Source organism: Dendrobates tinctorius, unplaced genomic scaffold, assembly GCF_039654945.1.
Source record: "Dendrobates tinctorius isolate UK_male_01 unplaced genomic scaffold, ASM3965494v1 ptg000037l, whole genome shotgun sequence".
In the NCBI taxonomy this organism is placed as follows: Eukaryota; Metazoa; Chordata; class Amphibia; order Anura; family Dendrobatidae; genus Dendrobates; species Dendrobates tinctorius.
Window position 1 is genome coordinate 23431135 of NW_027361705.1, and position 17014 is coordinate 23448148.

The following is a 17014-nucleotide window of genomic DNA, read 5'->3' on the forward strand; positions in this document are numbered from 1 at the left end:
CCGGGATAGAATGCGGGCAGCGGTGCGGCCGGGAGCAGAGCTCGGGATAGAATGCGGGCAGCGGTGCGGCCGGGAGCAGAGCTCGGGGTATGTGCAGCTACTAATGCATGCAGCAGTGTGGCCGGGATCAGAGCTCGGGATGTGTGCAGATACTAATGCAGGCAGTAGTGCGGCCAGGAGCAGAGCTCGGGATAGAATGCGGGCAGCAGTGCGGCCGGGAGCAGAGCTCGGGATAGAATGCGGGCAGCGGTGCGGCCGAGAGCAGAGCTCGGGATAGAATGCGGGCAGCAGTGCGGCCGGGAGCAGAGCTCGGGGTATGTGCAGCTACTAATGCATGCAGCAGTGTGGCCGGGATCAGAGCTCGGGATGTGTGCAGCTACTAATGCAGTCAGCAGTGCGGCCAGGAGCAGAGCTCGGGAAATAATGCAGGCAGCACTGTGGCTGGGAGCAGAGCTCGGGGTATGTGCATCTACTAATGCGGGCAATCGTGTTACCGGGAGCAGAGCTGGGGATGTAACGCAGGCAGCAGTGTGGCCGGGATCAGACCTTGGGATGTGTGCAGCTACTAATGCAGGCAGTAGTGTGGCCAGGAGCTGAGCTCGGGATATAATGCAGGCAGCAGTGTGGCTGGGAGCACAGCTCGGGGTATGTGCATCTACTAATGCAGGCAATAGTGTTGCCGGGAGCAGAGCTGGGGATGTAATGCAGGCAACATTGTGGCCGGGATCAGAGCTTGGGATGTGTGCAGCTACTAATGCAGGCAGAAGTGCGGCCGGGAGCAGAGCTCGGGGTATGTGCATCTACTAATGCAGGCAATAGTGTTGCCGGGAGCAGAGCTGGGGATGTAATGCAGGCAGCAGTGTGGCCGGGAGCAGAGCTCGGGATGTGTGCAGCTACTAATGCAGGCAGCAGTGCGGCCGGGAGCAGAGCTCGGGATGTAATGCAGGCAGCAGTGTGGCCGGGATCAGAGCTTGGGATGTGTGCAGCTACTAATGTAGGCAGCAGTGCGGCCGGGAGCAGAGCTCGGGATGTGTGCAGCTACTAATGCAGGCAGTAGTGCGGCCGGGAGCAGAGCTCGGGATGTTATGCAGGCAGCAGTGTGGCCGGGATCAGAGCTTGGGATGTGTGCAGCTACTAATGCAGGCAGCAGTGCGACCGGGAGCAGAGCTCGGGATAGAATGCGGGCAGCAGTGTGGCTGGGAGCAGAGCTTGTGATAGAATGCGGGCAGCAGTGTGGCTGGGAGCAGAGCTTGTGATAGAATGCGGGCAGCAGTGTGACCGGGAGCAGAGCCCGGGATATAATGCGGGCAGCAGTGCGGCTGGGAGAAGAGCCCGGGATACAATGTGGACAGCAGTGCGGCCGGGAGCAGAGCCCGGGATATAATGCGGGCAGCGGTGCGGCCGGGAGCAGATCCCGGGATATAATGCGGGCAGCGGTGCGGCCGGGAGCAGAGCCCGGCATAGAATGCGGGCAGCGGTGCGGCCAGGAGCAAAGCCCGGGATAGAATGCGGGCAGCAGAGCCCGGGATAGAATGCGGGCAGCGGTGCGGGCAGCAGAGCCCGGGATAGAATGCGGGCAGCGGTGCGGCCGGGAGCAGAGCCCGGGATAGAATGCGGGCAGCGGTGCGGCCGGGAGCAGAGCCCGGGATAGAATGCGGGCAGCGGTGCGGCCGGGAGCAGAGCCCGGGATAGAATGCGGGCAGCGGTGCGGCCGGGAGCAGAGCCCGTGATAGAATGCGGGCAGCGGTGCGGCCGGGAGCAGAGCCCGGGATAGAATGCGGGCAGCAGTGTGGCTGGGAGCAGAGCTCGGGGTATGTGCAGATACTAAAGCAGTCAGCAGTGCGGCCAGGAGCAGAGCTCGGGATATAATGCAGGCAGCAGTGTGGCTGGGAGCAGAGCTGGGGATGTAATGCAGGCAGCAGTGTGGCCGGGATGTGTGCAGCTACTAATGCAGTCAGCAGTGCGGCCGGGAGCAGAGCTCGGATGTGTGCAGCTACTAATGCAGGCAGCAGTGCGGCTGGGAGCAGAGCTCGGGATGTAATGCAGGCAGCAGTGTGGCCGGGATCAGAGCTTGGGATGTGTGCAGCTACTAGTGCAGGCAGCGGTGCAGCCGGGAGCAGAGCTCGGCATGTGTGCAGCTGCTAATGCAGGCAGCAGTGCGGCCGGGAGCAGAGCTCGGGATAGAATGCGGGAAGCAGTGCGGCTGGGAGCAGAGCTCGGGATAGAATGCGGGCAGCAGTGCGGCCGGGAGCAGAGCTCGGGATAGAATGCGGGCAGCAGTGCGGCCGGGAGCAGAGCTCGGGATAGAATGCGGGCAGCGGTGCGGCCGAGAGCAGAGCTCGGGATAGAATGCGGGCAGCAGTGCGGCCGGGAGCAGAGCTCGGGGTATGTGCAGCTACTAATGCATGCAGCAGTGTGGCCGGGATCAGAGCTCGGGATGTGTGCAGCTACTAATGCAGTCAGCAGTGCGGCCAGGAGCAGAGCTCGGGAAATAATGCAGGCAGCACTGTGGCTGGGAGCAGAGCTCGGGGTATGTGCATCTACTAATGCGGGCAATCGTGTTACCGGGAGCAGAGCTGGGGATGTAACGCAGGCAGCAGTGTGGCCGGGATCAGACCTTGGGATGTGTGCAGCTACTAATGCAGGCAGTAGTGTGGCCAGGAGCTGAGCTCGGGATATAATGCAGGCAGCAGTGTGGCTGGGAGCACAGCTCGGGGTATGTGCATCTACTAATGCAGGCAATAGTGTTGCCGGGAGCAGAGCTGGGGATGTAATGCAGGCAACATTGTGGCCGGGATCAGAGCTTGGGATGTGTGCAGCTACTAATGCAGGCAGAAGTGCGGCCGGGAGCAGAGCTCGGGGTATGTGCATCTACTAATGCAGGCAATAGTGTTGCCGGGAGCAGAGCTGGGGATGTAATGCAGGCAGCAGTGTGGCCGGGAGCAGAGCTCGGGATGTGTGCAGCTACTAATGCAGGCAGCAGTGCGGCCGGGAGCAGAGCTCGGGATGTAATGCAGGCAGCAGTGTGGCCGGGATCAGAGCTTGGGATGTGTGCAGCTACTAATGTAGGCAGCAGTGCGGCCGGGAGCAGAGCTCGGGATGTGTGCAGCTACTAATGCAGGCAGTAGTGCGGCCGGGAGCAGAGCTCGGGATGTTATGCAGGCAGCAGTGTGGCCGGGATCAGAGCTTGGGATGTGTGCAGCTACTAATGCAGGCAGCAGTGCGACCGGGAGCAGAGCTCGGGATAGAATGCGGGCAGCAGTGTGGCTGGGAGCAGAGCTTGTGATAGAATGCGGGCAGCAGTGTGACCGGGAGCAGAGCCCGGGATATAATGCGGGCAGCAGTGCGGCTGGGAGAAGAGCCCGGGATACAATGTGGACAGCAGTGCGGCCGGGAGCAGAGCCCGGGATATAATGCAGGCAGCGGTGCGGCCGGGAGCAGATCCCGGGATATAATGCGGGCAGCGGTGCGGCCGGGAGCAGAGCCCGGCATAGAATGCGGGCAGCGGTGCGGCCAGGAGCAAAGCCCGGGATAGAATGCGGGCAGCAGAGCCCGGGATAGAATGCGGGCAGCGGTGCGGGCAGCAGAGCCCGGGATAGAATGCGGGCAGCGGTGCGGCCGGGAGCAGAGCCCGGGATAGAATGCGGGCAGCGGTGCGGCCGGGAGCAGAGCCCGGGATAGAATGCGGGCAGCGGTGTGGCCGGGAGCAGAGCCCGGGATAGAATGCGGGCAGCAGTGTGGCTGGGAGCAGAGCTGGGGATGTAATGCAGGCAGCAGTGTGGCCGGGATGTGTGCAGATACTAAAGCAGTCAGCAGTGCGGCCAGGAGCAGAGCTCGGGATATAATGCAGGCAGCAGTGTGGCTGGGAGCAGAGCTGGGGATGTAATGCAGGCAGCAGTGTGGCCGGGATGTGTGCAGCTACTAATGCAGTCAGCAGTGCGGCCGGGAGCAGAGCTCGGGATGTGTGCAGCTACTAATGCAGGCAGCAGTGCGGCTGGGAGCAGAGCTCGGGATGTAATGCAGGCAGCAGTGTGGCCGGGATCAGAGCTTGGGATGTGTGCAGCTACTAGTGCAGGCAGCGGTGCAGCCGGGAGCAGAGCTCGGCATGTGTGCAGCTGCTAATGCAGGCAGCAGTGCGGCCGGGAGCAGAGCTCGGGATAGAATGCGGGAAGCAGTGCGGCTGGGAGCAGAGCTCGGGATAGAATGCGGGCAGCAGTGCGGCCGGGAGCAGAGCTCGGGATAGAATGCGGGCAGCAGTGCGGCCGGGAGCAGAGCTCGGGATAGAATGCGGGCAGCAGTACGGCCGGGAGCAGAGCTCGGGATAGAATGCGGGCAGCAGTGCGGCCGGGAGCAGAGCTCGGGATAGAATGCGGGCAGCAGTCCGGCCGGGAGCGGAGCTCGGGATAGAATGCGGGCAGCAGTCCGGCCGGGAGCGGAGCTCGGGATAGAATGCGGGCAGCAGTGCGCGCCGGGAGCGGAGCTCGGGATAGAATGCGGGCAGCAGTGCGCGCCGGGAGCGGAGCTCGGGATAGAATGCGGGCAGCAGTGCCCGCCGGGAGCAGAGCTCGGGATAGAATGCGGGCAGCAGTGCCCGCCGGGAGCAGAGCTCGGGATAGAATGCGGGCAGCAGTGCCCGCCGGGAGCAGAGCTCGGGATAGAATGCGGGCAGCAGTGCCCGCCGGGAGCAGAGCTCGGGATAGAATGCGGGCAGCAGTGCCCGCCGGGAGCAGAGCTCGGGATAGAATGCAGGCAGCAGTGCCCGCCGGGAGCAGAGCTCGGGATAGAATGCGGGCAGCAGTGCCCGCCGGGAGCAGAGCTCGGGATAGAATGCGGGCAGCAGTGCCCGCCGGGAGCAGAGCTCGGGATAGAATGCGGGCAGCAGTGCCCGCCGGGAGCAGAGCTCGGGATAGAATGCGGGCAGCAGTGCGGCCGGGAGCAGAGCTCGGGATAGAATGCGGGCAGCAGTGCGGCCGGGAGCAGAGCTCGGGATAGAATGCGGGCAGCAGTGCGGCCGGGAGCAGAGCTCGGGGTATGTGCAGCTACTAATGCATGCAGCAGTGTGGCCGGGATCAGAGCTCGGGATGTGTGCAGCTACTAATGCAGGCAGTAGTGCGGCCAGGAGCCGAGCTCGGGGTATGTGCAGCTACTAATGCAGGCAGCAGTGTGGCCGGGATCAGAGCTCGGGATGTGTGCGGCTACTAATGCAGGCAGCAGTGCGGCCGGGAGCAGAGCTCGGGATGTAATGCAGGCAGCAGTGCGGCCGGGAGCAGAGCTCGGGATGTAATGCAGGCAGCAGTGTGGCTGGGAGCAGAGCTCGGGGTATGTGCATCTACTAATGCAGGCAGCAGTGCGGCCGGGAGCAGAGCTCGGGATGTGTGCAGCTACTAATGCAGGCAGCAGTGTGGCCGGGAGCAGAGCTCGGGATAGAATGCGGGCAGCAGTGTGGCCGGGAGCAGAGCTTGTGATAGAATGCGGGCAGCAGTGTGACCGGGAGCAGAGCTCGGGATAGAATGCGGGCAACAGTGCGGCTGGGAGCAGAGCTCGGGATATAATGCGGGCAGCAGTGTGGCCGGGAGCAGAGCTCGGGATGTGTGCAGCTACTAATACAGGCGGCAGTGTGGCTGGGAGCAGAGCTCGGGGTATGTGCAGCTACTAATGCAGGCAGCAGTGTGGCCGGGAGCAGAGCTCGGGGTATGTGCAGCTACTAATGCAGGCAGCAGTGTGGCCGGGATCAGAGCTCGGGATGTGTGCGGCTACTAATGCAGGCAGTAGTGCGGCCAGGAGCAGAGCTCGGGATGTGTGCAGCTACTAATGCAGGCAGTAGTGCGGCCAGGAGCCGAGCTCGGGATGTGTGCAGCTACTAATGCAGGCGTCAGTGCGGCCGGGAGCAGAGCTCGGGATGTTTGCAGCTACTAATGCAGGCATCAGTGCGGCCGGGAGCAGAGCTCGGGATAGAATGCGGGCAGCAGTGTGGCCGGGAGCAGAACTCGGGATAGAATGCTGGCAGCAGTGCTGCCGGGAGCAGAGCTCTGGATACAATGCTGGCAGCAGTGCTGCCGGGAGCAGAGCTCGGGATAAAATGCAGGCAGCAGTGTGGCCGGGAGCAGAGCTCGGGATAAAATGCAGGCAGCAGTGTGGCCGGGAGCAGAGCTCGGGATAAAATGCAGGCAGCAGTGTGGCCTGCAGCAGAGCTCGGGGTATGTGCAGCTACAAATGCAGGCAGCAGTGTGGCCGGGAGGAGAGCTCGGGGTATGTGCAGGTGCAGTTACTAATGCAGGCAGCAGTGTGGCCGGGATCAGAGCTCGGGATGTGTGCAGCTACTAATGCAGACAGTAGTGCGGCCAGGAGCCGAGCTTGGGATGTGTGCAGCTACTAATGCAGGCAGCAGTGTGGCCGGGAGCAGAGCTCGGGATGTGAGCAGCTACTAATGCAGGCAGCAGTGCGGCCGGGAGCAGAGCTCGGGATAAAATGCGTGCAGCAGTGTGGCCGGGAGCAGAGCTCGGGATAGAATGTGGGTAGCAGTGTGACCGGGAGCAGAGCTCGGGATAGAATGCGGGAAGCAGTGTGGCCGGGAGCAGAGCTCGGGATATAATGCGGGCAGCAGTGTGGCTGGGAGCAGAGCTCGGGGTATGTGCAGCTACTAATGCAGGCAGCAGTGTGGCCGGGAGCAGAGCTCGGGATGTGTGCAGCTACTAATGCAATCAGCAGTGCGTCCAGGAGCAGAGCTCGGGATATAATGCAGGCAGCAGTGTGGCCGGGAGCAGAGCTCCGGGTATGTGCATCTATTAATGCAGGCAGTAGTGTGGCCGGGAGCAGAGTTCGGGGTATGTGCATCTACTAATGCAGGCAGTAGTGTGGCCGGGAGCAGAGTTCGGGGTATGTGCATCTACTAATGCAGGCAGTAGTGTGGCCGGGAGCAGAGCTCGGGATAAAATGCGGGCAGCAGTGCGGCCGGGAGCAGAGCTCGGGATAGAATGCGGGCAACAGTGCGGCCGGGAGCAGAGCTCGGGATAGAATGCGGGCAGCAGTGTGGCTGGGAGCAGAGCTTGTGATAGAATGCGGGCAGCAGTTTGGCGGGAGCAGAGCTCGGGATAGAATGCGGGTAGCAGTGTGACCGGGAGCAGAGCCCGGGATAAAATGCAGGCAGCAGTGCGGCCGGGAGCAGAGCCCGGGATATAATGTGGACAGCAGTGCGGCCGGAAGCAGAGCCCGGGATATAATGCGGGCAGCGGTGCGCCGGGAGCAGAGCCCGGGATATAATGCGGGCAGCAGTGCGGCCAGGAGCAGAGCTTGGGATAGTATGCGGGCAGCAGTGTGGCCGGGAGCAGAGCTCGGGATATAATGCGGGCAGCAGTGTGGCCGGGAGCAGAGCTCGGGATATAATGCAGGCAGCTGTGTGGCCGGGAGCAGAGCTCGGGGTATGTGCAGCTACTAATGCAGGCAGCAGTGTGGCCGGGAGCAGAGCTCGGGATGTGTGCAGCTACTAATGCAGGCAGCAGTGTGGCCGGGATCAGAGCTCGGGATGTGTGCAGCTACTAATGTAGGCAGTAGTGCGGCCAGGAGCCGAGCTCGGGATGTGTGCAGCTACTAATGCAGTCAGCAGTGTGGCCAGGAGCAGAGCTCGGGATAGAATGCGGGCAGCAGTGCGGCCGGGAGCAGAGCTCGGGATAGAATGCGGGCAGCAGTTTGGCCGGGAGCAGAGCTTGTGATAGAATGCGGGCAGCAGTGTGGCCGGGAGCAGAGCTCGGGATAGAATGCGGGCAGCAGTGTGGCCGGGAGCAGAGCTCGGGATGTGTGCAGCTACTAATGCAGTCAGCATTGCGGCCAGGAGCAGAGCTCGGGATATAATGCGGGCAGCAGTGTGGCCGGAAGCAGAGCTCGGGGTATGTGCATCTACTAATGCAAGCAGTAGTGTGGCCGGGAGCAGAGCTCGGGATAAAATGTGGGCAGCAGTGTGGCCGGGAGCAGAGCTTGTGATAGAATGCGTGCAGCAGTTTGGCCGGGAGCAGAGCTCGGGATAGAATGTGGGTAGCAGTGTGACCGGGAGCAGAGCTCGGGATAGAATGCGGGCAGCAGTGTGGCTGGGAGCAGAGCTCGGGGTATGTGCAGCTACTAATGCAGGCAGCAGTGTGGCCGGGAGCAGAGCTCGGGATGTGTGCAGCTACTAATGCAATCAGCAGTGCGGCCAGGAGCAGAGCTCGGGATATAATGCAGGCAGCAGTGTGGCCGGGAGCAGAGTTCCGGGTATGTGCATCTACTAATGCAGGCAGTAGTGTGGCCGGGAGCAGAGTTCGGGGTATGTGCATCTACTAATGCAGGCAGTAGTGTGGCCGGGAGCAGAGCGCGGGATGTGTGCAGCTACTAATACAGGCGGCAGTGTGGCTAGGAGCAGAGTTCGGGGTATGTGCAGCTACTAATTCAGGCAGCAGTGTGGCCGGGAGCAGAGCTCGGGGTATGTGCTGCTACTAATGCAGGCAGCAGTGTGGCCGGGATCAGAGCTTGGGATGTGTGCAGCTACTAATGCAGGCAGTAGTGCAGCCAGGAGCAGAGCTCGGGATGTGTGCAGCTACTAATGCAGTCAGCAGTGCGGCCAGGAGCAGAGCTCGGGATATAATGCAGGCAGCAGTGTGGCTGGGAGCAGAGCTCGGGGTATGTGCATCTACTAATGCAGGCAGTAGTGTGGCCAGGAGCAGAGCTCGGAATGTAATGCAGGCAGCAGTGTGGCCGGGATCAGAGGTTGGGATGTGTGCAGCTACTAATGCAGGCAGCAGTGCGGCCGGGAGCAGAGCTCGGGATGTGTGCAGCTACTAATGCAGGCAGCAGTGCGTCCGGGAGCAGAGCTCGGGATAAAATGCGGGCAGCAGTGCGGCCGGGAGCAGAGCTCGGGATAGAATGCGGGCAACAGTGCGGCCGGGAGCAGAGCTCGGGATAGAATGCGGGCAGCAGTGTGGCTGGGAGCAGAGCTTGTGATAGAATGCGGGCAGCAGTGTGGCTGGGAGCAGAGCTCGGGATAGAATGCGGGTAGCAGTGTGACCGGGAGCAGAGCCCGGGATAAAATGCGGGCAGCAGTGCGGCCGGGAGCAGAGCCCGGGATATAATGTGGACAGCAGTGCTGCCGGGAGCAGAGCCCGGGATATAATGCGGGCAGCGGTGCGCCGGGAGCAGAGCCCGGGATATAATGCGGGCAACAGTGCGGCCAGGAGCAGAGCTTGGGATAGTATGCGGGCAGCAGTGTGGCCGGGAGCAGAGCTCGGGATATAATGCGGGCAGCAGTGTGGCCGGGAGCAGAGCTCGGGATATAATGCAGGCAGCAGTGTGGCCGGGAGCAGAGCTCGGGGTATGTGCAGCTACTAATGCAGGCAGCAGTGTGGCCGGGAGCAGAGCTCGGGGTATGTGCAGCTACTAATGCAGGCAGCAGTGTGGCCGGGATCAGAGCTCGGGATGTGAGCGGCTACTAATGTAGGCAGTAGTGCGGCCAGGAGCCGAGCTCGGGATGTGTGCAGCTACTAATGCAGTCAGCAGTGTGGCCAGGAGCAGAGCTCGGGATAGAATGCGGGCAGCAGTGCGGCCGGGAGCAGAGCTCGGGATAGAATGCGGGCAGCACTGTGGCCGGGAGCAGAGCTTGTGATAGAATGCGGGCAGCAGTGTGGCCGGGAGCAGAGCTCGGGATAGAATGCGGGCAGCAGTGCGGCCGGGAGCAGAGCTCGGGATATAATGCGGGCATCAGTGTGGCCGGGAGCAGAGCTCGGGATGTGTGCAGCTACTAATGCAGTCAGCAGTGCGGCCAGGAGCAGAGCTCGGGATATAATGCGGGCAGCAGTGTGGCCGGAAGCAGAGCTCGGGGTATGTGCATCTACTAATGCAAGCAGTAGTGTGGCCGGGAGCAGAGCTCGGGGTATGTGCAGCTACTAATACAGGCGGCAGTGTGGCTGGGAGCAGAGCTCGGGGTATGTGCAGCTACTAATGCAGGCAGCAGTGTGGCCGGGATCAGAGCTCGGGGTATATGCAGCTACTAATGCCGGCAGCAGTGTGGCCGCAAGCAGAGCTCAGGACGTGTGCAGCTACTAATGTTGACAGTAGTGTGGACGGGAGCAGAGCTCAGGGCATGTGCAGCTGGTAAAGCAGGCAGCAGTGTGGCCGGGAGCAGAGCTCGGGGTATGTGCAGCTTACTAATGCAGGCAGCAGTGTGGCCGGGAGCAGAGCTCGGGGTATGTGCAGCTACTAATGCAGGCAGCAGTGTGGCCGGGAGCAGAGCTCGGGATGTGTGCAGCTACTAATGCAGGCAGCAGTGTGGCCGGGAGCAGAGCTCGGGGTATGTGCAGCTACTAATGCAGGCAGCAGTGTGTTGCCGGAAGCAGAGCTCGGGATGTGTGCAGCTACTAATGCAGGCAGCAGTATGGCCGGAAGCAGAGCTCGGAGTATGTGCAGCTACTAATGCAGACAGTAGTGTGGCTGGGATCAGAGCTTGTGATATCTGTAACTACTAATGCAGGCAGCAGTGTGGCCAGGAGCAGAGCTCGGGATGTGTGCAGCTACTAATGCAGGCAGCAGTGTGGCCGGGAGCAGAGCTCGGGATGTGTGCAGCTACTAATACAGGCAGCAGTGTGGCCCGGAGCAGAGCTCAGGGTATGTGCAGCTACTAATGCAGGCAGCAGTGTGGCCGGGAGCAGAGCTCGGGGTATGTGCAGCTACTAATGCAGGCAGCAGTGTGGCCGGGAGCAGAGCTCGGGATGTGTGCAGCTACTAATGCAGGCAGCAGTGTGGCCGGGAGCAGAGCTCGGGGTATGTGCAGCTACTAATGCAGACATTAGTGTGGCTGGGATATCTGCAGCTACTAGCTTGGGATATCTGCAGCTACTAATGCAGGCAGCAGTGTAGCCGGGAGCAGAGCTCGGGATGTGTGCAGCTACAAATGCAGGCAGCAGTGTGGCCGGGAGCAGAGCTCGGGATGTGTGCAGCTACTAATACAGTCAGTAGTGTGGCCGGGAGAAGAGCTCAGGGTATGTGCAGCTAATAATGCAGGCAGCAGTGTGGCCGGGAGCAGAGCTCGGAGTATGTGCAGCTACTAATGCAGGCAGCAGTGTGGCCGGGAGCAGAGCTCGGGATGTGTGCAGCTACTAATGCAGGCAGCAGTGTGGCCGGGAGCAGAGCTCGGGGTATGTGCAGCTACTAATGCAGACATTAGTGTGGCTGGGATATCTGCAGCTACTAGCTTGGGATATCTGCAGCTACTAATGCAGGCAGCAGTGTAGCCGGGAGCAGAGCTCGGGATGTGTGCAGCTACTAATGCAGGCAGCAGTGTGGCCGGGAGCAGAGCTCGGGATGTGTGCAGCTACTAATACAGGCAGCAGTGTGGCCGGGAGCAGAGCTCGGGATGTGTGCAGCTACTAATACAGGCAGCAGTGTGGCCGGGAGCAGAACTCGGGGTATGTGCAGCTACTAATGCAGGCAGCAGTGTGGCCGGGAGCAGAGCTCGGGATGTGTGCAGCTACTAATGCAGACAGCTGTGTTGCCGTGATCAGAGCCTTTTTTGTACCTTTTTTAGAGGCAAAAAAATTACGTTCCACTAAAACGTTGCATAATTTGCGCACAGACATGAATACGTTTGTTCCTAAATTTTGCACCTATTTTTAAAAAAAAAAAAAAAAATCACATATGTTAAATAAATGTAAGAATTCTGGAAACGCCAAACCTCGCCCACCATGGTAAACATGAATAAAAAAGTGATCACACATATATAAATACAGTACAGACCAAAAGTTTGGACACACCTTCTCATTCATAGTTTTCTTTATTTTCATGACTATGAAAATTGTAGATTCACTCTGAAGGCATCAAAACTATGAATTAGCGCATGTGGAATTATATAATTAACAAAAAAGTGTGAAACAACTGAAAATATGTCTTATATTCTAGGTTCTTCAAAGTAGCCACCTTTTGCTTTTGATTACTGCTTTGCACACTCTTGGATTAAAAACACACATGTGACATGCACAAATGTGAACAAGTCTGTTGGACAATGTTCACACCACCCTGACTGAAACACAAACAAAGGGAACAGAATGACAAATGTGCAGAAATACCTTGCAGTAAGACATATGACAGTAGTCAGGAAGTGCTGATAAAAGGTAATAACAAATACAGGGTATTTAGTCGATACGTTTTTTTGCAAAAAAAATGTATGCCAAGCTGCTTCACCTCGTCAAGGTAACCCGTATTGAAGCAGTCCCTATCTAATGTATTTAAAACCTGAACATATGAACAGTGTCTAAATGAGCAGGATTAAGACAGGCGCTTTCTATTATGGGCACACTGTTGGCATTCTCTTGATGAGCTTCAAGAGGTAGTCACCGGAAATGGTCTTCCAACAGTCTTGAAGGAGTTCCCAGAGATGCTTAGCACTTGTTGGCCCTTGTGCCTTCACTCTGCGGTCCCGCTCACCCCAAACCATGTCGATTGGGTTCAGGTCTGGTGACTGTGGAGGCCAGGTCATTTGGCGTAGCACCCCATCACTCTCCTTGGTCAAATAGCCCTTACACAGCCTGGAGGTGTGTTTGAGGCCATTGTCCTGTTGAAAAATAAATGATGGTCCAACTAAACGCAAACCGGATGGAATAGCATGTCGCTGCAAGATGCTGTGGTAGCCATGCTGGTTCAGTATGCCTTCAATTTTGAATAAATCCCCAACAGTGTCACTAGCAAAGCACCATCACACCTCCTCCAGGCATGTAGAGTCCATCCATTCACCTTTTCTGCGTCGCACAAAGAGACAGTGGTTGGAACCAAAGATCTCAAATTTGGACTCATCAGACCAAAGCACAGATTTCCACTGGTCTAATGTCCATTCCTTGTGTTCTTTAGCACAAACAAGTCTCTTCTGCTTGTTGCCTGTCCTTAGCAGTGGTTTCCTAGCAGCTATTTTACCAAGAAGGCCTGCTGCACAAAGTCTCCTCTTAACAGTTGTTGTAGAGATGTGTCTGCTGCTAGAACTCTGTGTGGCATTCACCTGGTCTCTAATCTGAGCTGCCGTTGACCTGCGATTTCTGAGGCTGGTGACTCGGATGAACTTATCCTCCGCAGCAGAGGTGACTCTTGGTCTTCCTTTACTTGGGCGGTCCTCATGTGAGCCAGTTTCTTTGTAGCGCTTGATGGTTTTTGCCACTGCACTTGGGGACACTTTCAAAGTTTTCCCAATTTTTTGGACTGACTGACCTTCATTTCTTAAAGTAATGATGGCCACTCGTTTTTCTTTACTCAGCTGCTTTTTTCTTGCCATAATACAAATTCTAACAGTCTATTCAGTAGGACTATCTGCTGTGTATCCTCCAGACTTCTGCACAACATAACTGATGGCCCCTACCTCATTTATAAGGCAAGAAATCCCACTTATTAAACCTGACAGGGCACACCTGTGAAGTGAAAACCATTTCCGGTGACTACCTCTTGAAGCTCATCAAGAGAATGCCAAGAGTGTGCAAAGCAGAAATCAAAGCAAAAGGTGGCTACTTTTAAGAACCTAGATTATAAGACATACAGTATTTTCAGTTGTTTCACGCTTTTTTGTTAATTATATAATTCCACATGTTAATTCATAGTCTTGATGCCTTCAGAGTGAATCTACAATTTTCATAGTCATGAAAATAAAAAAAACTCTATGAATGAGAAGGTGTGTCCTATATATATATATATATATATATATATATATATATATATATATATATATATATATATATATATATATATATATATATATATATATAAACAAAATTGAAAAAAACAGCACAAAATAGAAAAAAGATTCGGGTGCAGGCCCTCCAGGTACATACCAAACCTCCAATTAGTCATCAAAAAAGAAGGCAGCACACCATGTTGGTTTTCATTAAAGTGTTTTTTAATAGCCCATATGGCTATGTGCACATGCAGCAACGTTTCGGTTCAATAAGTGGTCAATACAAAAAGCACGGTGGGCACCACATTAGATATGCACGATGAAGATGACCGGGTGCTACTCTGCGCCAAGAAGTAGATGTTTATAAGAAAAAGAAAAGAAGTGCAGGAACCAGTGTACGCTCAGCCGAAATGAAAACTACAAAAAGCTTTATTGAACATAAATGCCCGACAGACTAAAAGACATACAATATAAAAACACAATTAAAATAACAACATGCAAAGGCAGATCAGACCTGACATATTAGGTAGATATAAAATTGACAATCGTGGGTACAAATAATAGTGGTTAACATGCCACTGAGTTGACACCGCACATAACAGCATGGGCAAGGAAATAGATCTAGTCACAATTGTATATCGTGCATCATATATATAAACATCCTACAAAAAATCCTCACATATGAGTAAACTGGCGTAATGTAATCTAATTTAATCCACAATCAAATGCCAAAAAGGATGATATAATAGATCAGGCTATATAAACTAGAGCTATTGAACAGATGGATAAAGTGCAAAATCTCTATATGACATGCCCCCTAGCTATGCACACGTGTCCTCTCCACGGTAAATCATGTGTTACATGCAGTTCCCATCACATAGGCCCCTTAGGTAGATGATACATTAATACATATAAAGAAAAAAAAAAATATTCCATTAGAAATTAACACAGAGGCCCCATGTGTATATCATACCCTCAGGTCCGTCTGGTCCGACGCGTGTCGCTGTTCCTCAGACAGCTTCGCCAGACGATTGTCAATTTTATATCTACCTAATATGTCAGGTCTGATCTGCCTTTGCATGTTGTTATTTTAATTGCGTTTTTTTATTGTATGTCTTTTTGTCTGTCGGGCATTTATGTTCAATAAAGCTTTTTGTATTTTTCATTTCGGCTGAGTGTGCACTGGTTCCTGCACTTCTGTTCTTCTCCTTATACACATCGGTTCAATAAGTGTGAACCTTTTTCAAGCAAAACCTTGAAAAAGGTTCAAACTTATTGAACCGAAACGTTGCTGCATGGGCACATAGCCATATGGGCTATTAAAAAAACACTTTATTGAAAACCAACATAGTGTGCTGCTTTTTTTTTTTATGGGATAGATATATATACACACACACACACACACACACACACACACACACACACACACACACACACACACACCACGTTCTAGTCAATTGACGGAGTCAGTCTTTTGTGTGTACATAGAAATAGACTGGTCGGTTACTGGGATTAGCGAGGCAGGAGGGAGCCGACTGCATTGGACTAGCCAGCTGAGACGCACAGTAAACCATTCCCCTCTACAGTCATGCAGCTATCAATGGTTTGGTCAGTGTGGATGGGATGTGACAGGTTCCATTTTAAAGGGACTGTCAGCACAGAATGACTGCTGAAACTAAGCCCTGCCACTCGGGTGTTTCACGGCACGGCCAATCATTTGTATACACCTTACCCCCACTTGTTTTCCTCTTTCTCCATCCCTCTCTTTGATTGAAAGCTTCGACTTCATAGGGCCATAGAAGGGAGGAGATGGATGATAACCAAGCAAGTGGAAAGCTCCTATGAAATCATTAGATGTGATGTGACACTGTGATTGCAGCCTCACACAACTCATGTTGCTGTGTAGCCCTTATTTAATCCCTTTTTTGTAAACCCTATGCATGTCCTAGTGGTTACACCGCTGCTTTCTATACACACAGAGCAGTGACTGAAACAGGAACACTGCTGGCAGTGGGGGTAATTTCTCAGAATTTGCAAAATGGATTTCTATAATCAAGGTATAGATTTGCATGAAAGCGCCTGTAGATACATGCAAATTAGTTTGAGTTGTAAAACTCTTGAGAGGTTACCGGTAATGGCTAATGTTGTCCAACTTTGTTTTCTATTATATATAGTTATATGTTGTACCATTACAGCTGAATAAATTCTTTCCATCACAGGACACTTCACATCTGAAGATGACTTGAATCTTCTGATAGCCAAGAACACACGTCTGGAGATTTACGTTGTGACACCAGAGGGGCTGCGTCCTGTAAAGGAGGTTGGGATGTATGGCAAGATCGCAGTAATGGAGCTCTTCAGACCCAAGGTGACTGCACTGATTGCTGTTTGTGGGCTTCTAGTTATTGATTGTGGATGTGTATAGTGGATATCTGGGTTTCATAAAACCCTAAATGTCCATGTAACAGCATTAAAGAAGTCATTATGCTAAATATTTTTTATTTTTATTTATTATATAGTCCCCTTATGGGACTTAAACCTACAATCTTCCGATCGCATATACTATATGAAGCAATACTGCAGCATATAGCACATAGCTAGCATTCATAGGAGTACCAAGACAAGCACGGGGGTCTTCACCTGGCTCGTGGCTGTCTTGGCAACCCATCAAGTACCCTACAATAGAGGACAATAGGAGCTTAGATTGGTGCGCCTCCCAGACATAACCTGTTAAACTAGGCACTGTCAGTGTAACAGTCGCAAGTGTAACGGTAGATGTCATCTGCCTGGAGTGGGGCGGCCTTAACTCCTGAGCCTGCTCCATTTATCCGCTCCTGATGAGCTCTGTACATGTATGGTGCTCATCTTTAAGGAATACAAATTGCACAACCCTCTTTCCTTAACGACTGTATACTAGAGGCGTACAACTTTTTTTTGGACAAACTGCCACATTGCTAGACTGAACCAACCCCATAAACATCACATATATAGTAGGTGATGATTCCATTTTTAGGACTCCCACGTATCGGGAGGGTGGAGGTCTTCTCTCTCGTTTACGAGCATGAAAAGAAGAGACTATGAATTCATCTTTCTCTTTTGTAGTTTTTGTGAGATGCAGACAAAGTCGAGCGTGTCCCTTCTCCCATAAACTGCAAAGAATATGGCAGCACTCGTCCATGGCCTCCTCTTTACGTCATCTACTCCTCACCTGGATAAATACATAATTCATAGTTGCCCATTACTTCGGTGCTCCCTGGCACTGATCTACTCCCTACCATGGAGAATAAACATGAGCAGCCACCAGACTGTTGGGAAGTCTGTGACCGGATTGTTGAGCCAAGCACA

The 17014-nt window shown here is 54.9% G+C and overlaps 1 protein-coding gene across 2 annotated transcripts in view; it reads left to right on the forward strand.

Moving 5' to 3' along the window:
- The window catches only part of DDB1 (damage specific DNA binding protein 1), a 93074-nt gene that overhangs the window by 290 nt on the left and 75770 nt on the right, over positions 1 to 17014 (forward strand). For both annotated transcript variants that reach the window (XM_073573912.1, XM_073573914.1), the window contains exon 2: positions 15889 to 16037. In XM_073573912.1, the coding sequence (XP_073430013.1) occupies positions 15889 to 16037 (149 nt within the window). The remainder of the gene's footprint in view (positions 1 to 15888; positions 16038 to 17014) is intronic.